Below are 12969 nucleotides of genomic sequence, written 5' to 3'. Positions count from 1 at the left end.
AATTACTCTCTCACTTGGTTCAAAGGCTCCTATACATTCACTTAACATCACCCAAAATCTCTCTCTCTCCTCTACATTCCTGTCTTCTCCAGGTGCCTACACGCTTATTATGACCCACTTTTCGCATCCAACCTTTACTTTAATCCACATAATTCTTGAATTTACACATTCATATTCTCTTTTCTCCTTCCATAACTGATCCTTCAACATTACTGCTACCCCTTCCTTTGCTCTAACTCTCTCAGATAGTCCGGATTTAATCCCATTTATTTCCCCCCACCGAAACTCCCCTACCCCCTTCAGCTTTGTTTCACTTAGGGCCAGGACATCCAACTTCTTTTCATTCATAACATCAGCAATCATCTGTTTCTTGTCATCCGCACTACATCCACGCACATTCAAGCATCACAGTTTTATAAAGTTTTTCTTCTTCTCTTTTTTAGTAAATGTCTACAGGAGAAGGGGTTACTAGCCCATTGCTCCCAGCATTTTAGTCGCCTCATACGACACGCATGGCTTACGGAGGAAAGATTCTTTTCCACTTCCCCATGGACAATAGAAGAAATAAAGAACAAGAGCTATTTAGAAAAAGGAGAAAAACCTAGATGTATGTATATCTTTCTTTCTTTCAACACACCGGCCGTATCCCACCGAGGCGGGGTGGCCCAAAAGGAAAAACGAAAGTTTCTCCTTTTACATTTAGTAATATATACAGGAGAAGGGGTTACTAGCTCCTTGCTCCCGGCATTTTAGTCGCCTCTTACAACACGCATGGCTTACGGAGGAAGAATTCTGTTCCACTTCCCCATGTAGGTAAGAGGAAATAAACAAGAACAAGAACTAGAAAGAAAATAGAAGAAAACCCAAAGGGGTGTGTATATATATGCTTGTACATGTATGTGTAGTGTGACCTAAATGTAAGTAGAAGTAGCAAGACATACCTGAAATCTTGCATGTGTATGAGACAGATAAAAAAAGACACCAGCAATCTTACCATCGTGTAAAACAATTACAGGCTTCAGTTTTACACTCACTTGGCAGGACGGTAGTACCTCCCTGGGCGGTTGCTGTCTACCAACCTACTACCTAGAATGTATGTATACATATATATATATATATGCATGTACGTGTCCGTGAAGTGTGACCAAAGTGTAAGTGGGAGTAGCAAGATATCCCTGTTATCTAGTGTGTTTATGAGACAGAAAAAGAAACCAGCAATCCTACCATCATGCAAAACAGTTACAGGTTTCTGTTTCACAGTCATCTGGCAGGACGGTAGTACTTCCCTGGGTGGTTGCTGTCTACCAACCTACTACTACTTATTCCCCTATAATTTTTACAATCTCTTTTGACCCCCTTCCCTTTAAATAAAGGAACTATACATGCTCTCTGCCAATCCCAAGGTACCTTCCCCTCTTTCATACATTAAACAAAAATACCAACCACTCCAACACTATATTCCCCCGCTGCTTTTAACATTTCTGTCATGAACCCATCAGTTCCAGCTGCTTTACCCCCTTTCATTCTACGTAATACCTCATGCACCTCCCCGACACTCACATCCTGCTCTTCTTCACTCCTAAAAGATATTATACCTCCCTAGCCTGTGCATGAAATTACCGCCTCCCTTTCTTCATCGACACTGAAAAGTTCCTGAAGACATTCCTGCCATCTACCCAATACCTCCAGCTCCCTATCTACTAACTCCCCTACTCTGTTTTTAACTGACAAATCTATTTGTTCCCTAGGTTTTCTTAACCTGTTTATCACACTCCAAAATGTTTTCTTATTTTCATCAAAATTTCTTGAGAGTGCCTCTCCCACTCTATCATCTGCTCTCCTTTTGCACTCTCTCACCACTCTTTTCACCTTTCTTTTACTCTCCATATACTCTTCTCTTCTTATAACACTTCTGCTTTGTAAAAACCTCTCATAAGCTAACTTTTTCTCTTTTATCACACCCTTTACTTCATCATTCCACCAATCACTCCTCTTTCCTCCTGCATCCACCCTCCTATAACCACAAACTTCTGCACCCCATTCTAATACTGCAATTTTAAAACTATTCTAACCCTCTTCAAGCCCCCCCCCCCATCTTTCTGCCAATAGTTGCTTATATCTCACCCTAACTTCCTCCTCCCTTAGTTTATACACTGTCACCTCTCTCTTACTTGCTGTTGCCATTTTCCTTTTGTCCCATCTACCTCTTACTCTAACTGTAGCTACGACTAAATAATGATCCGATATATCTGTTGCCCCTCTATAAACATGTACATCCTGAAGCCTACCCATCAACCTTTTATCCACCAATACATAATCTAACAAACTACTTTCATTACTTGCTATATCATACTTTGTATACTTACTTATCCTCTTTTTCATAAAATATGTATTACTTATTACCAAACCTCTTTCTACACATAGCTCAGTTAACCCTTTCAGGGTTTCCAACGTACTAGTACGGCTTATGCACCAGGGTTATTGACATACTAGTACGCCTAAATTCTAGCGCCTTCAAATCTAGCGAGAGAAAGCTGGTAGGCCTACACATGAAAGAATGAGTCTATGTGGTCACTGTGCACAGTATAAAGAAAATCCTGCAGCACACAGTGCGTAATGAGAAAAAAAAACTTTGATCGTGCTTTTGGTTTAAAACAGCGACTTTGCACTGTATTTTCGTATGGTAATTTTGGTTGTATTCTAGTTTTCCTGGTCTCATTTTATAGTATGGAAGACATTTTACAGAAATTGAGATGATTTTGATTGGTTTCACAATGAAAAGTACCTTGAAATTGAGCTCAAAGTAGCAGAAATGTTAGATTTTTGCTAAAGTTCAAAAGTAAACAAATCATGCCACGCGTCCAATAAACATCAACTGGTGAGTCTAATATTCTTTCACAAGTGCGCTGATATTATTTATACCATTTCTACACTAATGCAGTAGTCTGCATAACAGTAAATCTTCTATTTTTCCTGAGAATAAAAATTCAAAGTGGAAAGCAAAAGAAATGTAAGAGGGGCCTGGGGACGTGACTAATGAATAGAAGAAATGCTATTTTAGTACCAGGAATGTCTGTCTTGTTTATTCTGGACCCTATTTGGAAATTGGCATCTTTTGAAATTTGTGTGAAATTGGCAAAATTGATAATTTTTGACCACTTTATTGGATAGTTGAAATCGGTAAATGAGTGGTTTCTTGTACTCATTCGATAGAAAAAATGGAGTTCTAGCAAAATAGTTATGATTTCCGTTGACTAGTACACTGGAATTGGCCGAAAATAGGGCTCAAAGTGGGCAAAATCGCCGATGCGTAAGCATCGTCGAGACTGCTAACTTTGTGAGAGCATAATTCCTTAAATTTTCCATTGAATTTCATACTTTTGGTGTCACTATGATCAGGAAAAGATTCTCTATCTTCTCATAAGAAATTTTTTTTTTTTTCCAAAAAATTTTTGACCCTGAGAGCAAGTTTGGGAGAAGGCCTCTCGACCCTGAAAGGGTTAAAGGCTCTCCATTTTCATTTACCCCTGGCACCCCAAATTTACCTACTACTCTCTCCACAACATTTTTACCCACTTTAGTATTGAGATCCCCAACCACAAGTACTCTCTCACTAGGTTCGAAACTCTCTATGCACTCACTCAACATTTCCCAAAATCTGTCTCCTCTACACTTCTCTCTTCTCCAGGTGCATAAACATTTATAACCCACTTTCACATCCAACCCTTATTTTACTCCACATAATCCTTGAATTTATACATTTATATTCCTTCTTTTCCTGCCATAACTTATCCTTCCAAATTATTGCTCCTCCTCCTTTAGCTCTAACTCTATTTGAAACCACTGACCTAATCCCATTTATTTCTCCCCACTGAAACTCTCTCCTGCCCCCTTCAGCTTTGTTTCACTTAAAGCCAGGACAGCCAGCTTCTTCTCATTCATAACATCCACAATCATCTCTTTATCACTCGCACAACATCCAGGCACATTCAAACATCCCACTTTGATGGTTTTCTTCTTTTTCTTTTTAGTAGGCTATATGGGAAAAGGGGTTACTAGCCCATTGTTCCTGGCATTTTAGTTGACTTTTACAACGCGCTTGGCTTACAGAGGAGAGATTCTTATTCCACTTCCCCATCGATATAAAAGAAAAAGCAATAAGAACAAGAACTATTAAGACAAAATCAAAGAAAACTCAGATGAGTGCGTTTACATAAATGTGTACAAATATGTGTAGTGTGACCTAAGTGTAAGTAGAAGTAGCAAGACGTACCTGAAATCTTGCATGTTTATGAGACAGAAAAAAAAAAAAAAGACACCAGCAATCCTACCATGTAAAACAAATCCTTTGTACACTCTACACTCACTTGGCAAGACGGCAGTACCTCCCAGGGTGGCTACTGCTATTATTGTTATTGCTCCTAATTAACAGCAGGAAAGGGAATTTGAGATCTTCAAGGCAGTACAACTAAATGACTTCTTAATTAAAAATAACTAGAGCATAACAAATAAAAGCAAGAGTAATATAAATATATACATACAGAGAAAACTAAAATAAATTACCTTCTTCAAGGACCTCTCCCACAAAGACCTTAGCTATACCAGACATGGCAATGACGACATTCTGTGACACTGAGCATCCAGTGATGGTCTGCATGACCTAGTGATTGTTAAATTCTTGGATTAGCATATTGTTAATAACAGCTAGAAATATATTTTTATTAAAAGCAATGGTAACTAAAATAATATTTTGCCTTTCTGTCATTTGTCAAGTGCTTTGCGGTTAAAATAATTTGTTTAATTATTTAAAATGTTAAGACACTTTTTAATATAATTTTTTTTACCACACTGGCCACCTCCTATCAAGATAGGATGATGTGAAAAAAATTACCATCATTCATTCAATAGCCATCTTATCAAAACAATTTTTTGTCTTTTAACCCTTTCAGGGTCCGTCCCGTAGATCTACGGCTTTACGTTCAGGGTCCAAACCGTAGATCTACGCCATGAGCTCAGCTCACTCTGATAAACTGTGAGTGGTACATTTGGGCCTAGATATGAGAGAATACATCTATGTGGTATGTGTGCACCACATAAAACAGATCCTGCAGCACACTGTGTATAATGAGAGAAAAAAAATGAAATCATGATTTTTCGATTAAAACAGCAACTTTGCAGTGTTTTTTCGTATGTTTTTTATAGTTGTATTTGCGATTTCTTGGTCTCATTTGATAGAATGGAAGACATATTACAGAAATAGAGATGATTTTGATTAGTTTTAGCATTGGAAATGGCTTGAAACTGAGCTCAAAGTAGCGGAAATGTTAAATTTTTGCCGATATTCAAGAGTAAACAAACGACCTCACACATCTAATACACGTCAGCTGGTGGGTCTAATATACATTCACAAATATGGTGATGATATTTATACAATTATTACAGTATTGCATAAGAGTAAATCTTCTATTTTTTGGTGTGAATAAAAATTCATTATGTGAATAAAAAATCAAAATGGAATTTATTTGTAAAGCCTCAAAACATAACTAATGAACAGAGGAAATGTTAGTTTAGTGCCAGGAATGCCTACATTGTTCATTCTGGACCCTATTTTGAAATTGGAATAATTTGAACTTTGTGTTAAATTGGCCAAATTAACAATTTCCGATCACTTTATTTTGTAGTTGAAACAGTTGACTTGGCGATTTCTTGTGCTCAATCGATAGAATAGAAGTAATACTAGTGAAATAGCTAAGAATTTGGTTGATTGGAATAATGTAATTGGCCTAAAATGGGAGTCAAAGTCGGCAAAATCGCCGATTCGTAAATATCGCTGACACATCAAAATTCACGAGAGCATAATTTCGTCAATTTTCCACCAAATTTCGTACTTTTTGTTTTATTACCTTCACAGAAAGATTCTCTACGATTTCATAAAAAAAATAACAAATTTTTTTTTTTGAAAATTCTTGGACACTGGTGCGTGACTCCAGATTTGGGCCTTGGACCCTGAAAGGGTTAAACATGTCAGCCGTTTCCCACCAAGGCAGGGTGACCCAAAAAAGAAAGAAAAAACTTTCATCATTCAACAATTTCACCATCATTCATACATAGTCACTGTCTTTGCAGAGGTGTTTAGATAAGACAATTTAGATGTCAGTCCAAACAACCAATATCCCAAACCCCTCCTTTAAAGTGCAGGCATTGTACTTCCCATCTCCAGGATTCAAGTCCAGCTAACCAGTTTCCCTGAATCCCTTCACAAAATATTACCCTGCTCACATTACAACAGCTTGTCAGGTCCCAAAAACCATTCATCTACATTCACTCTCACACATGCTTGCTGGAAGTCCAAGTCCCCTCTCATGCAAAACCTCCTTTACCCCCTCCCTTCAACCTTTCCTTGGACAACCCTTACCCCGTCTTCCTTCTATTACAGATTTATATGCTTCCAAGTCATTATACTTTGTTCCATCCTCCTAAAATGATCACACCACCTCAACAACCCCTCTTCAGCCCTCTAATACTTTTAGTAACTCTATACCTCCTCCTAATTTCCACACTTCGAATTCTCTGCATAATATTTAGATCATACATTGCCTTTAGACATGATATTTCCACTGCCTCTAGCCTTTCCCTTGCTGCAGCATTTATATCCTATGCTTCACACCTCTATAAGAGTGTTGCAAACACTATACTTTTGTACATTCCTTTCTTTGCCTCCATGGATAACATTTTTTGTCTCTACAGATACCTCAAGGCACCACTCACCTTTTTTCCTTCATCAGTTGTATGGTTAACCTTATCCTTCATGAACCCATCTGCTGACAAGTCAACTCCCAAATATCTGTACACATTTACTTCTTCCATATTCCATCCCTCCAATGTGATATCCAACTTTTCTTTACCTAAATTGTTTGATACCCTCATTACCTTATTCTTATTTATATTTAGACATATGTGTAGACATAATTCAAATGACTCTCTAAACTGCTCCATCCTCCTCCCCCTTCCTTCAGGGTGCAGGCACTACTTCCTGTCTCCAAGTTTCAAGATGAAAGGAAACTACTCAGTATGGAAAAGGGACAGAGTATGAGAGGAAACAGTGACAATACTGGTGAAAGAATCACTATAAGCTACAAAAATTAATAAGACACAAATAATGTTAACATATTAATGGTAGAAGAGCCAGCACTGTGCTCTGATGTACATACTCCCCGTTTCACATCCATTACCATACTTAATTGCTCCCAAAGATTCTTGAATGCTCCTTCAAATTTTTTTCATTGTGATTAACTTAGTGCCTCATCCTTCAGCAACACGTTTACCGATATATCCACTCAAGGTACTGTATCAGAATCCAGTGTATGGATGCTCTTTTCTTCAAATCTGAAATATTACTCTTTTATTCACTGTACTTTTACTAATATATATCACCTTGCTCTTTTATGCATTTAATTTATTCCTGACCATTTATCCTTACACATTTTTCCCCAGAGTTCTATATCAACCACTGATATACTTTCATCAGTTATGTCTAACACACACATAGAAAATTACATGCATTTTAGTAGATTTTTTTTTACAGACAATCCCTCTTCCTCAGTGTAGAAACAATTCAATATACAAACAGTACTCTTCCATAACAATGTTTAACATCAGTAAAGAGTGAGAGTTTCTGCAGTTTATGGTCTCAGAAGCCTTGATTTCTTTTCCCCACCTCCATTTGCAAAACTTAAGAATGAAAATATTAATGTGGCTTCATTCCATACACCAAACAGTTTCTACTTGGCTAAAAGGATTTCCTGCAAAGTGACTGACAATACTTTTACAAATCCTTGTAAAAATACATTTGTAGAAAAGATCAGCAACTCTTTGCTAACAGTGAGCCTGAAGATGAAAAATACAATATATACAGCAAGACTTTCATTGTAACATAAATCCTTACATGCTGTCATTCTTACTGTATTCAACCATGGATACCACACCTGCAGAAAAAAATTAATGTATATCACTGGAAAAGGTTTAACATAGGGCACTGAAAAAAAAGTCACCCTGTTTACCAGTCTAGGCTGAGAGCTATTGGACAGCTAAGTCTTTAAACAAGGCATGAGAGGAATAATCTCACAAATCATTTAAGATACTGAACAAATCAAACAGCATTTTCTCCAACCACCTCCTAAAGTGGCCCAAAGTGACACATGCAAGAAGGAGCTGCAGTCAAATTTGCAAGTTTTTTCTCCTGCCTGATAATATTACTATAATCTATGGAACAGTCTACCTGTCAAAGCCAAGATGGTCTAGCTGTTCAAAATTCAACTGCAAAATTTCTTTATTGGGCAAAATGGAGGGACCCACCATAAACCATGGGCAATGTGTCCATCTTAAGATCACTAGAGATGTTGGCAGACTGGTAAAAACAGTATAGAATTACAGGCACTGTACAATACTTACTCGTTTTATTGCTGCTTTTGGAAAGGCTGATCTACGAAACATCTCATAACGGTCCAGTTGTTCTTCAGTAAAATTGGACACAAGAACTCTGAAATTTTAGAATAATTTTATAATGTATGTATGTATGTATATATCTTTCTTCTTTCAACACGCCGGCAGTATCCCACCAAGGCGGGGTGGCCCAAAAGGAAAAAACGAAAGTTTCTCTTTTTACATTTAGTAATATGTACAGAAGGGGTTACTAGCCCCTTGCTCATGGCATTTTAGTCGCCTCTTACAACACACATGGCTTACAGAGGAAGAATTCTGTTCCACTTCCCCATGGAGATAAGAGGAAATAAACAAGAACAAGAACTAGAAAGAAAATAGACGAGAACCCAGAGGGGTGTGTATATATATGCTTGTACATGTATGTGTAGTGTGACCTAAGTGTAAGCAGAAGTAGCAAAACATACCTGAAACCTTGCATGTTTATGAGACAGAAAAATGGACACCAGCAATCCTGCCATCATGTAAAACAATTACAGGCTTTCATTTTACACTCACCTGGCAGGACGGTAGTACCTCCAGGGGCACTTGCTGTCTAGCATCCCACTACCTATAATATATATATATTCTTTATTTCAACACACCGGCCGTATCCCACTGAGGTGGGGTGGCCCAAAAGGAAAAACAAAAATTTCTCCTTTTAAATTTAGTAATGTATACAGGAAAAGGGGTTACTAGCCCCTTGCTCCAGGCATTTTAGTCGCCTCTTACAACATGCATGGCTTACGGAGGAAGAATTCTGTTCAACTTCCCCATGGAGATAAGAGGAAATAAACAAGAACAAGAACTATTAAGAAAATAGAAAAAAACCCAAAGGGGTGTGTACATATATGCTTGTACATGTATGTGTAGTGTGACCTAAGTGTAAGTTGAAGTAGCAAGACATACCTGAAATCTTGCATGTTTGTGAGACAGACAAAAGACACCAGCAATCCTACCAGCATATAAAACAATTACAGGCTTTCGTTTTACACTCACCTGGCAGGACGGTAGTACCTCCCTGGGCAGTTGCTGTCTACCAACCCACTATCTATAATATATATATATTCTTCTTTCTTTCAACAAACCGGCCGTATCCCACTGAGGCAGGGTGGCCCAAAAAGAAAAATGAAAGTTTCTCTTTTTAAATTTAGTAATTTATATAGGAGAAGGGGTTACTAGCCCCTTGCTCCTGGCATTTTAGTCGCCTCTTACAACACGCATAGCTTACAGAGGAAGAATTCTGTTCTACTTCCCCATGGAGATAAGAGGAAATAAACAAGAACAAGAACTAGTAAGAAAATAGAAGAAAACCCAGAGGGGTGTGTACATACATGCCCATACATGTATGTGTAGTGTGACCTAAGTGTAAGCAGAGTAGCAAGACGTACCTAAAACTTTGCATGTTTATGAGACAGAAAAATGGACACCAGCAATCCTCCCATCACGTAAAAAATTACAGGCTTTCGTTTTACACACACCTGGCAGGACGGTAGTACCTTCCTGGGCGGTTGCTGTCTACCAACCTACTACCTATAATATATATATTCTTCTTTCAACAAACCGGCCGTATCCCACCGAGGCGGGGTGGCCCAAAATGAAAAACGAAAGTTTCTCCTTTTACATTTAGTAATATATACAGGAGAAGGGGTTACTAGCCCCTTGCTCCCGGCATTTTAGTCGCCTCTTACAACACGCATGGCTTACAGAGGAAGAATTCTGTTCCACTTCCCCATGGAGAAATAAATAAATAAATAAATAAATAAATATATATATATATATATATATATATATATATATATATATATATATATATATATATATATATATATATATATATATATATATATTTTTTTTTTTTTTATATATATTTTTTTTTTTTTTTTCCAACAAGTCGCCGTCTCCCACCGAAGCAGGGTGACCCAAAAAAGAAAGAAAATCCCCCAAAAGAAAATGCTTTCATCATCATTCAAAACTTTCACCACACTCACACATTATCACTGTTTTTGCAGAGGTGCTCAGAATACAACAGTTTAGAAGCATACACGTATAAAGATACACAACATATCCCTCCAAACTACCAATATCCCAAACCCCTCCTTTAAAGTGCAGGCATTGTACTTTCCATTTCCAGGACGCAAGTCCGACTATATGAAAATAACCGGTTTCCATGAATTTTTTTTTTTTTTTTTTTCAACAAGTCGGTCGTCTCCCACCGAGGCAGGGTGACCCAAAAAAGAAAGAAAATCCCCAAAAAGAAAATACTTTCATCATCATTCAACACTTTCACCACACGCACACATTATCACTGCTTTTGCAGAGGTGCTCAGAATACAACAGTTTAGAAGCATATACATATAAAGATACACAACATATCCCTCCAAACTGCCAATATCCCAAACCCCTCCTTTAAAGTGCAGGCATTGTACTTCCCATTTCCAGGACTCAAGTCTGACTATATGAAAATAACCGGTCTCCCTGAATCCCTTCACTAAATATTACCCTGCTCACACTCCAACAGATCGTCAGGTCCCAAGTATCATTCGTCTCCATTCACTCCTATCTAACACGCTCATGCACGCTTGCTGGAAGTCCAAGCCCCTCGCCCACAAAACCTCCTTTACCCCCTCTTTCCAACCCTTTCGAGGACGACCCCTACCCCTCTTTCCTTCCCCTATAGATTTATATGCTTTCCATGTCATTCTACTTTGATCCATTCTCTCTAAATGACCAAACCACCTCAACAACCCCTCTTCTGCCCTCTGACTAATGCTTTTATTAACTCCACACCTTCTCCTAATTTCCACACTTCGAATTTTCTGCATAATATTTACACCACACATTGCCCTTAGACAGGACATCTCCACTGCCTCCAACTGTCTCCTCGCTGCTGCATTTACCACCCAAGCTTCACATCCATATAAGAGTGTTGGTACTACTATACTTTCATACATTCCCTTCTTTGCCTCCATAGATAACGTTTTTTGACTCCACATATACTTCAACGCACCACTCACCTTTTTTCCCTCATCAATTCTATGATTAACCTCATCCTTCATAAATCCATCCGCCGACACGTCAACTCCCAAGTATCTGAAAACATTCAGTTCTTCCATACTCCTCCTCCCCAATTTGATATCCAATTTTTCTTTATCTAAATCATTTGATACCCTCATCACCTTACTCTTTTCTATGTTCACTTTCAACTTTCTACCTTTACACACATTCTCAAACTCATCCACTAACCTTTGCAATTTTTCTTTAGAATCTCCCATAAGCACAGTATCATCTGCAAAAAGTAACTGTGTCAATTCCCATTTTGAATTTGATTCTCCATAATTTAATCCCACCCCTCTCCCGAACACCCTAGCATTTACTTCTTTTACAACCCCATCTATAAATATATTAAACAACCATGGTGACATTACACATCCCTGTCTAAGACCTACTTTTACCGGGAAGTATTCTCCCTCTCTTCTACACACCCTAACCTGAGCCTCACTATGCTCATAAAAGCTCTTTACAGCATTTAGTAACTTACCACCTATTCCATAAACTTGCAACATCTGCCACATTGCTCCTCTATCCACTCTATCATATGCCTTTTCTAAATCCATAAATGCAATAAAAACTTCCCTACCTTTATCCAAATACTGTTCACATATATGCTTCAATGTAAACACTTGATCTACACATCCCCTACCCACTCTGAAGCCTCCTTGCTCATCCGCAATTCTACATTCTGTCTTACCTCTAATTCTTTCAATTATAACTCTACCGTATACTTTTCCTGGTATACTCAGTAAACTTATTCCTCTATAATTTTTACAATCTCTTTTGTCCCCTTTCCCTTTATATAAAGGGACTATACATGCTCTCCGCCAATCCTTAGGTACCTTCCCCTCTTCCATACATTTATTAAACAAAAGTACCAACCACTCCAACACTATATCCCCCCCTGCTTTTAACATTTCTGTCATGATCCCATCAGTTCCAGCTGCTTTACCCCCTTTCATTCTACGTAATGCCTCATGTACCTCCACCACACTTACATTCTGCTCTTCTTCACTCCTAAAAGATGGTATACCTCCCTGGCCAGTGCATGAAATTACCGCCTCCCTTTCTTCCTCAACATTTAAAAGTTCCTCAAAATATTCTCGCCATCTACCTAATACCTCCCTCTCCCCATCTACTAACTCCCCTACTCTGTTTTTAATGGACAAATCCATACTTTCCCTAGGCTTTCTTAACTTGTTTAACTCACTCCAAAATTTTTTCTTATTTTCATTAAAATTTCTTGACAGTGCCTCTCCCACTCTTTCATCTGCTCTCCTATTGCACTCTCTCACCACTCTCTTCACCTTTCTTTTACTCTCCATATACTCTGCTCTTCTTATAACACTTCTGCTTTGTAAAAACCTCTCGTAAGCTACCTTTTTCTCTTTTATCACACCCTTTACTTCATCATTCCACCAATCACTCCTCTTTCCT

General features: G+C 38.1%; 1 protein-coding gene across 2 annotated transcripts in view; it reads right to left on the bottom strand.

Moving 5' to 3' along the window:
- Taf11 (TATA-box binding protein associated factor 11) overlaps positions 1–12969 on the bottom strand; it is a 37536-nt gene that overhangs the window by 12812 nt on the left and 11755 nt on the right. For both annotated transcript variants that reach the window (XM_070095917.1, XM_070095918.1), the window contains 2 exons: positions 8452–8539; positions 4564–4660 (listed from right to left, as the gene is read on the bottom strand). In XM_070095917.1, coding sequence (XP_069952018.1) covers positions 4564–4660; positions 8452–8539 — 185 coding nt within the window. The remainder of the gene's footprint in view (positions 1–4563; positions 4661–8451; positions 8540–12969) is intronic.

This window comes from Cherax quadricarinatus, chromosome 51 (assembly GCF_038502225.1).
Source record: "Cherax quadricarinatus isolate ZL_2023a chromosome 51, ASM3850222v1, whole genome shotgun sequence".
Lineage (NCBI taxonomy): Eukaryota > Metazoa > Arthropoda > Malacostraca > Decapoda > Parastacidae > Cherax > Cherax quadricarinatus.
Note: the sequence above shows the minus strand (reverse complement) of the source record. Positions and strands in the feature narration are given on the sequence as shown.